The sequence below is a fragment of the Ursus maritimus genome, unplaced genomic scaffold (genome assembly GCF_017311325.1).
Source record: "Ursus maritimus isolate PB19 unplaced genomic scaffold, ASM1731132v1 scaffold_33, whole genome shotgun sequence".
Taxonomy (NCBI): Eukaryota; Metazoa; Chordata; class Mammalia; order Carnivora; family Ursidae; genus Ursus; species Ursus maritimus.
In genome coordinates, this window is record NW_024425897.1 from 28,262,762 (window position 1) to 28,280,017 (window position 17,256).

Genomic DNA, 17,256 nt, shown 5'->3' on the forward strand with positions numbered 1-17,256 from the left:
CTACACAGGCACGTAGTGAAGGTCACCGTCCACAGGACAACTGGACAGAGTGGGTCACAGCCACCGTGTCACTGCTTTCCCATTGCCCCCAACGCTCACCAGGGTCCAAAACCAAGTCCCAGACTGGCTGGCCCCGGACTACACGGGACTCTTGCTCTGTGTACAAGTCTAGGAAGTGACAGCATGAGACACGCGGCCTGCTCCCGCAAGATTAGAAACTGCAGCCAAGGACACGACTGCCAGGGTGAAGAGGGACCCCACGGGATGGATGGGAGCTCGCAAGCGGCTTAGCTAAGAAGGCGTTCGTGTCCAGAATGCACACAGAGCCCAACCCAAGAACCCGATTAAACAGTTGGCAAAGGACTTGCATCGACAGTCCCCCCAAAAAGACACGCAAACGGCCACCAAGCACATGAAAAGGTGCTCGACCTGAATTAACACGAACATCTGAAGGAAACGTAAGTCAGAGTCACAGGATACCCCTCACCCCCGTTAGGAGGCCACGACAAACACGGACAACCAACCACAGACGGCAGTGCTGCTGAAAATAGGCAGGAATTGGAGCCTCGCACACCTGCCGGCGGGATGAAGTGGGGCCGCTGCTGGGGGCGGCTCCTCAGAGAGGGAAACGGTCACCATCTGACCCAGCAGCTCCGCTCCTGGGCCGAGACCCGAAACACTTGGAAGCAGGGTCCGAGGGACGTGCTGGCACCCATGTTCATCGCTGCATTATTCACAGGGGCCCAGGGTCCACTGAGGGGTGCACAGGTGGCCAAACCCTGCGCCCCCAGGGTGGAGTCATTTTCGGCCTTAAGAGGGAAGGAGAGGCTGACGCGCTATGACGTTCTGCTCAGCGAGGGACGGCAGGCGCGAGCCAAGTCCTCGTGTGAGGCCCCGAGAGCAGGTGGACTCATGGGGACGGAGAGGAGATGGGGGGCCGGGAGGGGTGAGGGGAGACTGCTGTTTGATGGGGATGGAGTTTCAGGCTGGCAAGAGGGAAGGCTTCCTGGGGGTGGACGGTGGCGACTGCACGACCGCGTGAAAGTACCTGTCACCACGGCGCTGTGCACTTAGACATGGTGAGCACGGCACACTATTTTACCAGAAGTAAATAAACACTGATTTTAAAAAAGAGGGAGCCCCAGGAACCTCCCACGTCTTCCCTGAGCCCAGTACGTGCCCGGTCTGGCCACCTGCCCTCGCTTCCACCTGGAGCCCCCGTCCCCTTTCTGATGACCGCTGGAACCCTCCTCCCTTGGCCTCCTCTAGGAGCTAATGTTCCTCTCTTGGTGTCCCTTAGAGATTTTCTCCAGGACATCCATGTGCCCCCGGGGCTTTCTGCCACGTCGAGGGTCACAAATCACACGTACACGCAGACACTCCAATGTCCACACAGCCCGGACCTCAGCCGGACCCCGCTCCAGCGCCAGTCACCCCCGCTCCTTCGGGGGAGGGAGCGCCACGTGGAGTCGCGGGCTCGGGCCTGGGGACCGTGTTCTGTGAAAACACACAGCCTCATCTCTCACCCCCGGCGGCGCCACGTTCACATCACGGGGCCTGTGGGCACGTGGACCGGGACAGTCCGGGACATGCGGACATCCAGACGGACCACTGCTCTGGGCTCACCCAGCCACACAGGGGAGGGGGGGCAGATGTGTCGGCAGCGTGTATCCCCCCCACTCTTCCGGGCCTCCCACGCCGTCCCACTAACACCACGTCAGACGCGCACAGGACCCCTTCACAGTTGCCCCCTCTGCCGCCTGCTGCTGCGTCAGACGTGGCCCCTAGAATCTTCCAGGATCCACGGCATGGATCCCTCTCCATCGCGGGGGGGGCTCAGATGTCCTCTTCATACCCTCACGCTCAGTCCTTTCCAAAGCACGTCTTTCTCTCAGCTGTGTTCTCGTGCCTGTGTCCCCAAGGGCACCCGTCGCCTGAGGCAGAACGTGGGCGTCTTCCAGGATGACGCTGTCACCCCAACCAGCGACCCGCGCTTGGGGAGCTCCTGACGCCGGCGGCCATCTGCCTTCTCTGTCAGCTGGACCGGTGGCGGCAGCCTTGCCCCGGCCTCAGGGGCTCCCACCTCCCTCAACCGCCCACTCTCGAACCCTTGACGGGACACAGAGCCTGACATCTGCCCACTCGCAGACACTTTATGGTCTCATCTGGAAAGAAACGGGGGACAGAGCGCGAGCAGCCTCACTGAACACGACCTGCAATAACCACGACCTTGGATGCCCCGTGTGTCTGAGGCTGTGAACTCATCCGACCCAGAGAAACCTGCCTTCCTGGACCTGATGGTTTCCCAGCTGTTCCGATTAAAGAAAGGGGGCGATGGGGGAGGTGGGGTCCTGTCCCCATGCCCCCACGGCAGCGGGCGCCCCGCAGGCCTGCCAGCAGCCCCTTCACGGCCCTGTGGGCTCGGGCCTGGGAAGGTGGCACTCGTGGGGGCCACCAGGGCAGGAGCACGGAGATAAGCCCACGGGCACTCTTTTCCTCTGGACATGTTGGAAGCGTGAAGGAAGGAGGCTGCCGCCTGTGCCCCTGAGCTGGGAGCCCTCGCCCAGAGCCTAGGCCCAGCCACCGACAGCCGCCACGGAGGAGGAAGGTCAGGGAGGAAGTCTACACCCTGTTGGTGTGGATTAATCAAGAACTTCACCTGTTTGTATCCCTTCCTTCTCCTGTTAAACACGTGTACCTTATAAATAACCGGAGAGCTGCACTGGTACGTTGGGCTGGAAGACAATTCCAGTTCGCAGAATGTGAATACATCTCCCTTGTTTGCAGCTCACGGACACGGGACATGCCCCCCTCAGAGGAGAACGGAGACGCTCCCAGCCCCCCTTCCTGCATCGGACGAGCCTCCGGGACCGGGACCTTCCCCAAGGCCACGGGAAGGGGGCAAGAACACACAAGCAGAAACAGACATACAAACTGAATGAAATGGTGCTTTTGGTGCTTCGAAAACTTACATAATAAAATCCGTCTTCATCGATCTCACCGAAAACAGTAATGATGTCTCCCGTGCAGAACGTGAGCTCCGCCTGTGGAGACAGGCCGCCAAGTTAGTAACAGCTTCTGTCACCAGGTTCCTCGCCATCGCTCTACCGATTTCTTTGTTCTCATTATTGTGCTGTTGACCTGCTCTTTCGAGCGAACAGGGAGGAAGGGTAGGAAGCCGACCTGTGCCCCTGGGGCCTCAGCGACCCCGGGAGGAACAGCTCAGGCTCCCACCCGCCTCCCGCCAAAGTGCCACACACTCCTTTCCCGGCTGGGGCTCCTGACAGCTGCTACATCCCCCCGTAGTTCCTGTTTAAAACCGGTCAATGTGGGGCGCCTGGGGGGCTCAGTCGTTACACGTCTGCCTTCGGCTCAGGTCAAGATCTCAGGGTCCTGGGATCCAGCCCCACATCGGGCTCCCTGCTCCGCGGGGAGCCTGCTTCTCCTTCTGCTCCCTGCTCGTGCTCTCTCTCTCAAATAAATTAATAAAATCTTGAAAATAAAATAAAATAAAACTGATCAAATATTTAACTTGAAAAGCCCAGAAGTTTAGGGAAAAGTCCTCTGCAGTGTAAGGACCGTTACATAAACATTCTTTCACTGGGTGCAAAAAACCTTTACTCAATTATTCACGGTCTACAAAGTGTCCGCGACGTGCCAGGCACCAGCCTAGAGATGGGCACACGGACAAAACAATCTGCGGGTTTATCTCTGAATGTGAGGACGAGGGAAGGAAGCTGACCTCCCAGCGCCACCAGGCGTCCCCTACGAATCGGGTCTGCGCAGAAATGCTCGGACAGCGCGCGCTCCAGATCTGAACCGCGAGCTGGGAGCACGTGGGGCACAAGGAAAACCAGGGGTGACGGATTTGGACACAGCTTGTTGTCTGAGGAAGCAGGTCCACAGGCTGAAAACCTAGCCTCTCAGCTCTGGAAGTGAGTCCCTTCCCACCTCCCAGGGCGCCCAGGGCCACGGCGGCCCAGGCCACTTGTGTGGAGGACACGGGGCCTCTCCCTCGGATTCTGTGTCTGTGTGGGGAACTTCCAGCTCTGCTTTTGCTCAGGGCCCACACACCACGGGCTGATATTTCTGTCTCCCAGACGACCCTACGGGGCGAAGGGGGACGACCCGAGGACGAGGATCGTGGACCGCTCCTCCCGTAGCATCCCGCACGGGCACCCCGGCCACTGCGATGAGGCTTGTCACCCGCTGCGCCCCTTCCCTGTCCCCGTCCAGCTCCCTCACGCCATTCACTGCGTGTACGGACCCTTCCAGAGAAGGGGGGAGGCCAGATCCCAGGGCCGCCGGCTGCCGTGCGGGGAGAGGCCCAGGGACCGGCTGCGAGCTGCGGGGAGCTGACCTACCTCCACGTCGATGTTAGGGGAGCTTTCTCTGGGGTCGTAGTCATACAGCGCCACCACTCTCCGCGTCGCCCCCGGGTGCCTGCTGCTTCTCCTGCTTCTCTCTGTTTACAAGGAGAAGAAGCCAGCATGTGGTTATTCCAAAAGCAGTGGCGCCCCCTCCCTCGTCCCCAGGGCAGCAGGGCACACGTGGCCAGTGGGCACGGACGACTGCCCTCTCCGGGCCCTCGTGCTCGGGGGCACAAGCAGCAGCGAAGCCTCGGGCTGTGGGGCCAGTCGTCCTGAGCTGCACGTGTCATATGTTTGCTCTGGCCCAGCCACCCGCCCCTTACAGTAGCGAGGACGTTTCCCTTCCCCGGAGGTCTGCCCAACAGGCAGGCTAAGAGGAACCAGGGCATCCTCGGGATAATAGATCTAAAGGCTCCGGCCGCACAGCACGGTGCTTTTCTCCTGGAGGACGCTGCCACGGGTGTGTTTCTTCCAAACGCAGCCGCTTGGTGCCTGGAATTGGTTTTTGGGATTCATACAAATGAAAACCATTGAAGGCCAGTATTTAGAAAGCAACTGACGTCAGTGATGTGCCCTTCCAGGGGCTTCCCGCAGGTGCAGGGCCAGGCTGTGCATGTGAGGTTCCGGACGTCGGCCACGCCGTAGCCCCTGCTCAGGAACCGCTGCTTTCATTGAGAAAAACGCACGGATGCCTGCATGGGGCCCGTGAGTGGGCGTGTCCTTGAAACAGTACGGGTTCTTGCAGGGCTCCCCGCAGTCCCTCTGAGTGTTGTTCGTTCTCCAGGGGAGGGGCACGTGTGAATTCCTGCAGGTGGCAAGGACGGCCAGCGAGATGCGCTCTGCTCAGCGCACGCTTCGGAAAGTGCTGGCAAGCCCACAGAGTCCCACGAGCACCGCAGCCGTCAAGACGCAGGACAGGTCCGCCGGCCCCCAAATCCCCACGCGCGTCTTTGTGGTCAGCTCCAGCCAGGGAACCCTGCTCAGCTTTCTGTCCCCATACTTGTGCCTTTCCTGGAACACCCTGTAAATGGAGTCCTGCAGCTTCGTGGGGACAGTGCACCTGAGAGCCCTTCGTGTGGCCACGTGTGTCAACGGTGGTACTTTCAGTGGTGAGGCGCTCGATCCACTTACCAGGGGAAAGACGCCCGAGCTTCCCCGTGCCGGTGACTCGTAGTGAAGCCGCCGCGAGCGCTCATGCAGCCGTGGGAGCGCCTAGAAGCTCCGTTCCCCCGGCGAGTACCCGGGAGGGGCAGCCTGCCTCTACCGTGAGCGTGTGCGGCTGTACGGGGACCCGCCACCTGTCGGGCAGAGCGGTTGTGCCCCGCGGGTGCGCTTCCAGCGGACGCAGCTCCCGTTCCACGTCCAAACCGCACTTGGTGCGGCCGTCCCGACAGGGGCGTCCTGGCTTCTCCTCGCGGCTGTAATCCGCACTCCACGGTCCCGTTAGCCATCTCTCCATCTGCTCGTTCACCATCCGCCCATCTTCCGTGGCGAGGGATCTCTTCGGTCTTGGGCCCACGGTGGGGTTGGCTGTTAGCATTCCTCTCGTTGAGCTGTTGAGCGCTCTGTGTTCTCGGTACGACTCCCCCTTCGGCCGGTCACGTGCGGATACTTGCCAGCCTGGGGCTTCGCTCTTCTTTCTCTTCACGGTGTTTCTCCATTTTAGAAACTACTCAATTTTAACGAAGTCTGGCGTCAGTCTCTTCCTTTTCTGAGTCAGGTTTCAGCGTCACATCAAAGAACTCATGGCTTCATCACCACGAAGTTCTTCTCCTAGAAGTTTCATGGTCTTAGTTTTTATGCTTACGACCGTGTTCAACTTTGAGTTCATGTTCTGAGTTTGGCAGGAATATGGCCTGAATTCATTTTTCTTTGTTCGACTCCACCACCCATTACGGAAAAGACCCTCCTTCCCCATTGAACCGCCCCCTACCTGGGCTGAAACTCTGTGGACGGTGCAGGCATCGGCCCATTTCCAGATTCGCCCTGTTCCCCAGATTGCTGTGACTCTGCGGCCCCCCTGGTGTCCTTCAGCTCCTCTGCGTGCCCAGCCGTGAAACCCGCTTGCGCGAGTCCCCCCACCGTGCTTTTAAAAAATCGCTCGGGCCACTGTAGTCCCTTTGCCTTTTCATACATGTTTGATTTAGCGCATCAGTTCCACACGGATCCCCGCACGGATGCGGAGTGGGGGCGCGTCCCATCGGCACGGACGTGGGCTGGGGGTGTGTCCCATCTGCAGGTCAGTTGGGGGATGTTGGACGTCTTCCCTGCCTGAAGTCTGAGAACACGGCTTCTGTTCACTTGGGGACCCTCGGATTTCCTTCCTCGGCGTTGGTGGTCTCCCCCACACAGAGCCTGCATGCCTTCAGCCCCTCCCTTCTCGTGTCTTTGTTACATCATTGTAAACAGAATTACCTTTTAAATGTCAACTTCAAATTTTTCACAGTTATCAAAAACGATTGCTTTTGTATCCATTGACCTTGCAAAGCTCACTGGTTATTTCCAGAAACTTCTGTTGTAGATCCTTTGAGATTTTCTAAGATTTTCATGTCATCTGTGACTAGAAAACACTTTGTCTTCTTTTCTGGTCCATACCCCGTTTCCTCCTGTCTCACTGCACGGGGTGCTGGAAGAGGGCCACGACGCAGACACCGGGTCCTGCCCCGGCCACGGGAGGCACGCACTCAGTCTGCAGCAACAGGGATCCTTCCTAGCGCTAGAAGGGCCCGTGGTGTCTCAGTCCGGTTCCCTCAAAAGTCACATTTAGAAAAAAAGAACAAATCAGCAGACATTTAATCTAATTGGTAACATGAATCAAGCTACTGTTTTCCAGCGGAGTGTTTGCAGGCCTTTGGGTCTGTGGTGAGCAGAGCCCGCTCCCGCCCTGAACCCGTCACAGGGCGTTGGGAAGTGAGTCGGGGTGGGGGACGCTCAGAGAGCTTCCAGCTTGTGGACTTGATCCGGGCGGCACGTTCACAGAAGCCCCAACTATCAGATGTGGGTTTTAACTTCAGACTGCGAGTTCGTTCATACCAAAGAGGTTGAAACATTTTATTTGATTTTGTGATTATCCTTAAAATTATGCATATTCTTTGAACCATTGAATTTTGTCTCCGAAATCTGACTTGGAACTAAGTTAACCTACTGTTTTGAAGTATTAAAACCCAAAACACAAATGACATAGAACGGATCTTTCTGTCTCCAGCTATTTAGAGAAAGCAAAGGCCTTCGTAATGAGTAGATTGTCCCTGCACACGGGCAAAATTAGACATCATAAGTGTACTGGTGTTTAAACTCACTGAAAACAGTTTTTCTGTGTACGCAATGCGCTCGCAAATTGGGTCGAGATAAATGGAGGAGCTTGTCATCCGTCGCATTAAAGGGCGAACGTCTGTGCTGCCCCTCGGATGGGCAATGTCCACCTGAACAGAGAGCACGGCGTGACCTCATCGCCGTCTGACCCATTCTAGGGACGGACGGATGCTCACGGCCCATCCCCGACGTCCTGGTCCGGGCACGCGGCCCGAGCTCAGTGCACAGTCGCTCCTTACGGCCCCGGGGGCTGGAAGTCCGAGACCGAGGCGCCGCAGAGTCGGGGTCTGGGGAGGCTCCGCGTCCTGGTTCACAGGAGGCGTCTTCTCCCGTGTCCTCGCAGGGTAGAGGAGGGGAGGGACGCCCGTGGAGACTCCTTCATAAGGTCGCTGACGCCCCTCTGGGAGCGCCACAGTCATGGCCCCCACTCCTCCCACAGGCTTTGCCTCCTGACACCAGCACCGTGGGGGTCACAGTATAAACTTACACATTTTGGGGGGGGACACAACATGCAAGAACAACCAGAAAGCAAGCGGTCTGTTTTCCAGAGGGGCCAGACTTTCAGGAAGCAGGGCAGCACCCCCTCTTCTGCTAGAAAATCACCTGTGTTTTTGTCAGTATCTAGGTGCGTGAATGTCCGCGAAGCATGCAAGACAATCACACCCCGGCTCGTAGAGCGGGTTCTTTCTCAGAGTCCCTGAAGTGGCGCCGACTGGACCCTGCCCACACTGCCTCCCGCTCCTAGCTGGCCGGTGCTGGGGAGGCAGGAGCGGCTCCGCCAGCAGGTGCAGGGGCGAGGGGGGCAGTCTCTTACCTATTTTCTCCACGGGCGTGTTCAGCGGAAGGAAGCCTTGTCTCAGAAGCTGGTCCATCATCTCCTCGTCGTCGGCCTGGATTTCTGAGACCATGTTACAAGGAATGAGGCCGAGCCGGGCGCAGGTCTCCCCGCGGTAGAAGCCGTCCGCGTCCTTGTCACCATAGACCTGGAGCCGGTCAGAAAGCCAAGGCAGCGTGACTGTAGGGTGACGGTGGCCCCCTTCCCTGGGTGCCCCCGCCGCCCAGGGCCCCCAGCCCGACCCCACCTTGATGATCTGTCCTTCCTTAAAAGGAAGCTCTTCCTCAGCAGCATCTGGATTCGGGGACATGGTGAGGGGGTCATAGTCAAAAAGCGCCACGAAGATCCGGGCTGGGAGCTCTTCGGCACCGGGGTCGGTTTCTGACTCCTCGTAGAAGTCCGGAGAAAGGCGGTCCCGCTCGCTGTACTCGTCTGGGAGCATGTGGGCACAAAGGCAGAGGGCTGGGTGATTCCCGCCGGCCACACCCCCCCGCCACGCTTAGACACGTGTGGTTTAGAAGATGGGATGTCGGAGGCACCGTAACTTCTGTCTTTAAAATAAACTGATGGTTAATATGCAGATAGACACAAATGGGTCTGAAATACCAGCAGCCTTCATGGAACTCGGGCACGGGGCAGGCGGTGCACTGCCGAGCAGAGCAGGCGGGACGGCCTCCCACCACGGGCACCGGAAGGTGCTCGCATGTGAGTCAAAATTGGGGCACTTCCCTGAGCTGCTCGCTTAGCTCTAAATACGTAAGTGGTGACAGACGCATTCTTCACAAAACTCCACCTACCATCCAGCTTCTAAACATTATTCTTTTTTTTAAAGATTTTATTTATTAGAGACAGAGAGCGTATGAGCGGAGGGAGGGGCAGAGGGAGAAGCAGGCTCCCCGCTGAGCAGGGAGCACGATGTGGGGCTCGATCCCAGGACCCTGAGATCATGACCTGGGCTGAAGGCAGATGCTTCACCGACTGAGTCCCCCAGGAGCCCCTAGAAATTGTTGTTTTTTGAAATTGTACTATAGACACATTTAAATTAGATACCATTATAAGTATCATAATATGTCATTATGGCAAGAGGGGGAGAGAAGGTGCTGGCACATGACCCCGTCCTGCTCCCCGGGGACGGGTTGGGTGCAGCCCGGGAAGTAGGCAGAACACCCGGTAGGGGCGGCCCGTGGCGCAGGGCCAGGCCTGCGGTGACCAGCGCCCTAAGCACTGGGGGCCGGATGCGAGGACGTCACGGGAAAAAAAATTAGTCAAAAAATGAAAAGCGCTTTAACTGCAGGAAAGCTTGATTTTTAAAATGTGGTGGACTATTGGCATTATTTAAATTCAGGGTCTTTCCAGGATGCCTAGATCATCTAGAAATTAATTTCTCTTCTTCCAGGGAACAACACTTGTCAATGGCAGGCCTCCTTCACCTCCTTGTGAAGCCCTGGACTTGTTTAGAGTCAATGGAAAGATCCCATGCTTTCCCCTAATTTTCAATGTTACCTAAATAAACAGCGTGATGATACCGTAAGCCGTGACCGCTGGGAATCTCGGGGTGCGCTGAGGCGGAGAAACCCAGCAGCAGCATGAGAGGGGGGCCGTTTCTTCTCTGGGCTGTGTGCACGAGGAGCCCACTGCTTGTGGCAGCGTGGACCAGTCACCCATGGAGAAGTGCCAGGAAGGGGAAAGCTCCCGCCCAGTGGGTTCTTGGCCCATCTCCGAGGGCACTGGTGCCCAAGCTTGCAGGGCAGACGGCATGAGAGACCGGGGGCCAGGTCAGCTCCAGCTCCAACGGGCTGGCTGACCACGATGGCCACAGTGCTTGAGGGGTCTAAGCCAGCCCTCTGGGCATGGGCCTGCATGCCCTCAGTGGCTGGCCCGGGAAGGGACCAGGACGTGGACAATCCTGTCTTCACATCCTTGGCCCAGAATCCCCCCGGCATGATGAGTGGCCATGCTGCGGGAGGCATGGAGGCCAGGGAGGACATCTGAGGCTGGGTCCCGTGAAGGCTGCAGCCAGAGACCCGGTGCAATGGAAACGGGGGTGGAAGGGGCCCCGAGCAGAGCTGCCCACCCTGCCCTGTGAGACTTTCTGGCGTGGGCGAGGGAGTGGGGTGTGTGTAAATGACAGTGTGAGCAGAGGATGGCCCCACTGTCTCTCCTTCCAGAGAGGGTGCATGAGGCACTTTACGGGACCCGGACCTCGACGGGGAGAGAAGAGTGGCGTCTGTGGGGTGTGTCCGCGGGCCCAGCTTCCCCAGCGACTGCGGAGCGGCTGGGAGGCCAGACTGACGAGGAGCCTGCCTCCAGCTCTGGTCTGACCTGGCGTGGACATTCGTGCCCTCTGCCCTGAGGTGGAAGCGGCCTGGCCCTGGGGTCACTGCGGCTGGGTGGGGGTGGGGGGGTCTTTGCCGGGCAGGAGGGAGGCTCTGCACAGAATGCGCACAGTCAGGGGTCCTGAGTCCACTCGCGCTGCGAGAACGAACGTCCCTCAGTCCCTGACCCAGACCGACCCCTTCACTGGTAACGTCCACTGTCATGTCTGCGAGTATTAAACATACTTCACGGCGTTTCGATTCCTCCTCACGGGGAAACCCATGGGAAAGGGGTCTCCCTTCTAAAGGGCCAAGCTTCGGGGTTTGCTCCTTTTTAGTCTGTCCTCAGAGAATGTGCTGCGCGTCCTCGTTCTGCGAGCTCGGCGGCCACAGCAGTCGAGGGAACGGGAGCCGCTGGGGAGGTCACAGACCCCGGGTCAGAATGGGATCCTCCGAGCGGGCACCTCGCGTGGAGCGAAGACCAGCGTGATCCCGCGAGAAACCACACCCAATTCCATCGTCCTGTGAGTCACGGATCGGCGTCGGGAGGCCCTCCTCAGGCTGATTGTAGGGTCGAGAAGTTACTACGTCCGGACCTACGTACTCTCTCTTTAAATCAGTTTTCTTAATTTAGGAAACCCAGAGAATATGGAAAATTACAGTATTTTGAGTCAATTGTAAATGCACTGCTTCTTAAAATACATTCGGGGGCCTGAGTGGTTCAGTCGGTGAAGCGTCTGACTCTTGATTTTGGCTCCGGTCGTGATCTCAGTGTCGTGAGATCCAGCCCCACGTCGGGCTCTGCGCTGGGCGCGGAGCCTGCTTAAGATTCTCTCTCTCCCTCTGCCCCTCCCCTGCTCGTGCTTGCTCTCTCTCAAATAATAATAATAGTAATAATAATAATAAATACAAATATATATATTTAGGAACTATATGGTCTACAGACTTAAGTTCCTCTGGAAAAAAAAATGAATGCTTTTGGAGTGGAGCAGATTTCTAAAACAATCGCTGATATTTGCACAAGAAAAATGGAACTAAATCGGAACGAGGGGAAAAAAAGTCTGTTGGCGCGTCGCTGACGGTTCCCGAGGGTCACTGGCCGCTGCCGACTGAGCACTGCTCACTTTCGTCCTTGAAACTCTCACGGGTGCTCCTGTGTGTGTGTGAATCAAAGTGTTTGATATTAATCTTGCTTTTATGTGTTTTCTTGCATCGCTACGTGGTAAGAAGTCAGGTACGGTTAAATCCACCACAGATTTATTTAGCACTTTTTGGATTGCATTAAGAGGCCTTTTTTTGGGTTAAAATGTTAGCATTATTCTCTTTCTGCTAATTTAACTAGTGTTTTACTAAAGATGAAAACACGCGTGCATTTCTTTATGGTAAGACACACCCGATCAGAGGGCCGTCAGAGGCTCCCGGAGGTCGACCCACGTCTCCCCTCAGCCTCCACGACCCACGTTTGCAGCACGGTCGTGTCCCTGTTCCCTCCGTGTCCCAGGAGGCCGGGGATGGAGGCCCAGCAGAGCCCCAGCGCCCTCGCCGCTAACGCTTCCACCGCGTGCACAGCAGTTCACGCCATGAACCAGCTGTGGTCTTCACACGTGACAGCGACAGTCCAACGAAGACTCAGAAACCCGCTTGCGCAGCAGAGAAGAACCCAGTCTGGGCCGCGCACCAGCCCCGCCCCACCTCGTTTCTAAAGGCGGCCGGTCCCCCGAGCCGTGCACCTTCTAGGCCAGGAGCACCCCTTCGAGCTCGGTCACTGTCATGGGGGCGTGACACGCAGCCCACGTGAACCTGGGGGCACCATGGAAACCGGGTTTAGAGTCCCGAACCTACCCGGGCCCAGCATGGCATAACCCTGCCTGGGGATCCGGAACGGGGCAGACCGGCGTTCGCCAGGCGGGGCTGCGCGAACTCTGTCACTTTTCAGCGAACTGAAAAGACTCCTTTTCTTCAGGATCTTGAGTGTTCTCTGACATTTTTACCGATCAATAGAAACGTTCTAAAACCGTAAAGGTGGAAGAGGAAACTATTCTTCCCTGTTGTCTGGACTCTAAAGGGAAGAAAAGTCTGGAAGAAGGACAGTATTTTAGAGACTCTGGTTTGCGTCATCACGTCTGTCTTGTCAGTTGACGTGAAAGGAGGTGGCCGTCTGCTACACGTCAGCTGCGTGGCTGCGACAAGAGCCGTGTGTGCAGGTGTCTGGAGGCCCCTAAGCTGCTTCCCCGGAGCCCTGGGTCGGTCTCTTGTACGTCTGCTCCCTTCGCAGCTCTCCCTGCCTTGTTTTCACGTGCGCGTGCCTTTTCACAAAAGGCCAGTTTGTTTGGGCTGATTACCAAGTTCCATTATCTCGTGCAAATACCTTTTGGAATTGTTTTTGCCACAATTCATTCCAATGGAGCACACAGAAGTCTTCTCTTCTGACCTTCACCCACCGCCCCCTTCCCCACCGGGTCGGTTACAGGGACTGAAATGACAGCTTGCGGCAAGACTGGCTCACTCCCAAAACGGAATGGAGGGAATGAGCATGGGGTGCCAGAGGAGGGCTCGCGAGCAAGGAGGTGAGCACGCGGAGGACGGCCCGCGCTCCGGAGGCTACATCAGGCCTCCTGGGTTTCCCACTACTTTGAGCCCCGGCTTACGAAACACTTAATGCAGAGAACTCTCCGTTACTCAGGCTTATTTAGGTGTTTGGAGTTTAGTGCCGCTCCTGCTTCTTTGACCACGAGCATCTCATGAGAGCACGAGCTGGCAGCACATTGCAATCTCTCCAGGCCTGACGTGGTTTGGCTTCTCCGGGGAAGAAAAAAGTTGGTAGGGAGAAGACTGACAACGTAAAAAGCCAATATGATATTCGAGAATACTTACAAATAGGTTTCATTTCTCTCACGCTCTTTCTGCCTTCTTTTGCCACAAGTAACAGAGAGTTTTCTGGACGTGGTTGAAAATGCTACTCCTTGTAAGTTTGTAAACATGTTCAGATGAAGGACTGAGCAGCCATGTGCACGGGGGTCGGAAGAGAGAGAAAGGGGTCAGTCAGGCCCACTAACCGATGGACGGGACCATCATTGGCCGGGACCGCTGGGGACCAGCACTGCCGTGGGAGAACCGCCGGCGCACGTGATCCGCCCTGTCAGCCCGTCCTGCAGACACCGGGTTTCCTAAAATCTAAAGACACAACAACAGCACAGTCATGAGTCTCGCCAGCCTTGGGGAACGGAAGAATTAAGTTAGCCAAATCAATTCAACTCAGAAGCAGAAGCTCTAAAGGCAACTAAACTTAGCTTTTAACTGAAAGGTTAGCTGAATAACCTGGAAAGGAAAAAGGCTGCTCACCCCAGCCAGCCCGTCTTCCACAGCAGAGTTGTTTTTCGACACACAGAGGGGAGTGGGGGCGAGAAGGGACTCCATGGGAGCCTCCGTTCTCTGCGGCTCCTGCGGCCAAAGCCAAATTCTTGGAACCAGAGCAAGAGTGGCTCAAGCCCAGCTCGTCACAGCTCTGGCACCTCTGACCCCACGACCCTCAGCTAGTCTCAGGAAAGCCCGCCCTCCCGCAGCGCTCGCGGATGGGGGCGGGGGAGGGTACTGCACTTCCAAACATCCCGCCTGGACACGCTGTGAGTTACCGGAAACTCAGAGACAGAAGTTTCTGTGCGTTATCAGCTTTGAAACTCACGGCAACATCTTGGCCCTAATCCGAAGAGACCCATCAATTCTCAGGGCTGACTTGTATGGTTCTCCTTTATGGACGGGTTTGCTTCTAATTTGCACTACAGGCCAGAGTCATGGGAGAATCAGAGCGAACCCTCCAGCTCCCTGGTAAGTGGTTGGAGTCGGGGCATTCTCAGGGGCACAGGGAGTGAACGCTGGTCAGGGAGTCCCAGTGACTAGACGGCTCGTTACAGGAGGGGGACGGTGTGTGGGCCACAGGTGGTGGGTGACTCAGCGGGGTCCGCATCGGCGCCCTCGTGTGGACAGACCACGGCTGCACGGGCTCAGACCCCAGGCCTGGCGCCCGCGGCGGCTCACCTGTGTTTTCATGGAAAAGTTCAGCATGACAGGAGCAAATGTTCTGGAAAGGGGACACAATATAAAGATGAATGAAGCCTTGAATGAAGCCCTACTCTGGACAACGTCCTAACAAGCCAGGAGCACAAGGCAGGGGCGGTGCGTCTAGAGCTGATGATGGAAAATTCATTCTGAAAACTGCCCCACGGAAGGAAAGGGGAAGGGGAAAAAGAACCACTTTGGAAACAATATGCAAAAATGGGTTTCCTTCAATGATTGCTCCTTATCTGTCTTTTCCAGTTATGGGTGAAGACCAAAACACACCACCAGCCGAAACCCACAGCCACAATACGAAAACGCCCGCGACTGTGAGAGTAGTGGTCGCAGCAGGTCCCCGGGGGTTCGTTTTAAAAAAATAGGTGTTGCCAAACTTTCGGATCATCACAGTTCAGCTAACCCTTAATTAAAATTTAGATTCAGTTGTCCTTTAATCAAAGCAGCCATAATCGTCGCTGATTCTGGGGGGAGGGTCAGTATTCTAAAGCAAAGTAAAGAGATCGTCAGCATGGTCAAAGATCGGGAAGCAATGGGACTGAAATCAAGATGCATGGAAATGAACGACAGCCAGCAGAGAGGCTCCCCAGGGATGGACACCAACAGAAAAAAATCAGGGAAAAGAATGAAAATGGATTGGTTTGGCAAGCAGATGTGAGAAGGAAGCTGACTTCACACACCAAAGGGCCTTCTGCCACCCGGGGAGGTGCCTCTTGGGCAGTGGCCCTACTGTCGGGCATGTTTATGCTTTTCTTCCAGACATCCCGCCAGCCTTGGTGCCCCGGGGGCTCCTCCCAGCCATACTTCCTGGGGGCGGATCTCTCTGGGCTCGGGTGGGCGTCATCGCTCCGGAGGACGTCGCTGGGGTCCACTTGCTCCCCAAAGTCCTCCTCGATGCTGCTTTGCCGGGTCAGTGTCCGCCGCCGGGCCAGCAGAGGCCTCAGGCTTCTCCTACAGGGACAGTGCCCGGGGCCCGGGCTGCACTTGGCCGTGCTCCTGAAGCTGAACCGTAGCTCTTCCTCCTCACTCCCACAGTCCAGGCCACTGTCGGGGCTCCTGCTGGCCGCGCGGCGGGACCGGCAGCCTCTGTCCTCCAGGGCGGAGTCCTCGGCTCGGGGTCCGAACCCCGGGCCCCTGGGCTTGCCTGGGAGCCAGAAGGCCTGTGGGGCCTCGTCCCCATGGCGGGCGCGGACCCAGGCCGAGTACCCTAAGCCCTGTTTGTGCAAGAGCTCGAGGTGCTCTCCTTCCTCGGCTACTTCGGGGATACTGAACAGCCTGGTACTATGCTGGGTCTGCTGGGGGTGCTCCGGCTGCTCCAGGAAGAGCCCCTCAGTGCTGCTACTCTGAGAGCACTCCTTAAGGGGGTGGTGTGTTAACACGGGGTATGACCCAAGTGACATGGGCAAGGAGGAAAGAAAACAGACAGAATTAGTCTCAGAGGCCATGAGGGGCAGCAAGCATGCGTGTACTCGTGGGGGCGAAAGGCATGCTCTGGCCGGGCTCTGAAATGAGAACACAAGGTTAACGGATGGCGCCTGGTGCAGGGCTGGGGGGCGCGCGCCCTGGCCAGGTCGCAGCCTGGAGCCGGCTGCGCGCTGAGAGGAGGGGAGGCCGGCCGCGGCGGGCGTGCCCGCTGGGGAGAGCGTGCAGCAGGGGACGCGCGGCCCGGCCCGGGAGGCCTACACCCACCTAAGCTCCAGACTGGGGCTGTTTCGGGGAGGGGCGGGGTTGGTGCGGCGGAGGCGGAGCCCGCGGAGTGCTTCCCTAGCGGCTGAGTACTTGCGTGACAGCCGGGCCTTGGCCCTTATGTGCCTTCTGGCGCCGGGCTGTGCGCTGTGCACAGCGGAGTTCCGCCCGCGTCTGCAGAGGACCTGGTCGGCCTGGCTCTCCAGATCCTGGCCCCGGGGCGCACGGGGAGCCGCGTCCCGCCATCCTGGGCCCGCCTGGCACAGCGCTCTCCCCGGAGCTGCCCCAGGCCGGAGGTGCCTAGCCACTGGGGCCGCACACAGGTTCTCTCTGCTGGGGCATCCCCGAGCCCATCCTCCATGCCCGCTGAGCAGGGAGCGCACCTGACTGCCTTGCCAGAAGGCCCTTGCTCCCTGGGCCCGCGTGGGGCTCTGGAAGCTGGGGACCCTGGTGCATTTACCCGATAGGATGCAGGGGCAGGAGCTTGGTACCAGCGGTGAGGGCCTGGGCGAGTGCCCTGGCCGCTGACCCGACCCCTCCCCTTTGCTAACCTGACACCCCACGTGTTTGTGAGCATGAAGAAGGGCTGGTCTGGGGGAAGCTGGCTCAGCTGCAGGAAATGGCGGGAAGCTGAGCCCAGCGATGCCAGATCCCCAAACTGTCCAACTTT

At 57.7% G+C, this 17,256-nt stretch overlaps 1 protein-coding gene across 6 annotated transcripts in view; it reads right to left on the reverse strand.

Moving 5' to 3' along the window:
- RIMBP2 (RIMS binding protein 2) overlaps window positions 1-17,256 on the reverse strand; it is a 70,882-nt gene that overhangs the window by 3,200 nt on the left and 50,426 nt on the right. For 4 of the 6 annotated variants that reach the window (XM_040620115.1, XM_008688787.2, XM_040620117.1 and 1 more), the window contains 5 exons: window positions 13,889-14,006; window positions 8,765-8,949; window positions 8,497-8,665; window positions 4,365-4,465; window positions 2,973-3,044 (listed from right to left, as the gene is read on the reverse strand). In XM_040620115.1, coding sequence (XP_040476049.1) covers window positions 2,973-3,044; window positions 4,365-4,465; window positions 8,497-8,665; window positions 8,765-8,949; window positions 13,889-14,006 — 645 coding nt within the window. Of the gene's footprint in view, window positions 1-2,972; window positions 3,045-4,364; window positions 4,466-8,496; window positions 8,666-8,764; window positions 8,950-13,888; window positions 14,007-15,580; window positions 16,108-17,256 lie in introns of all 6 variants that reach the window. The other 2 variants (XM_040620113.1, XM_040620114.1) reach the window with 1 other exon arrangement.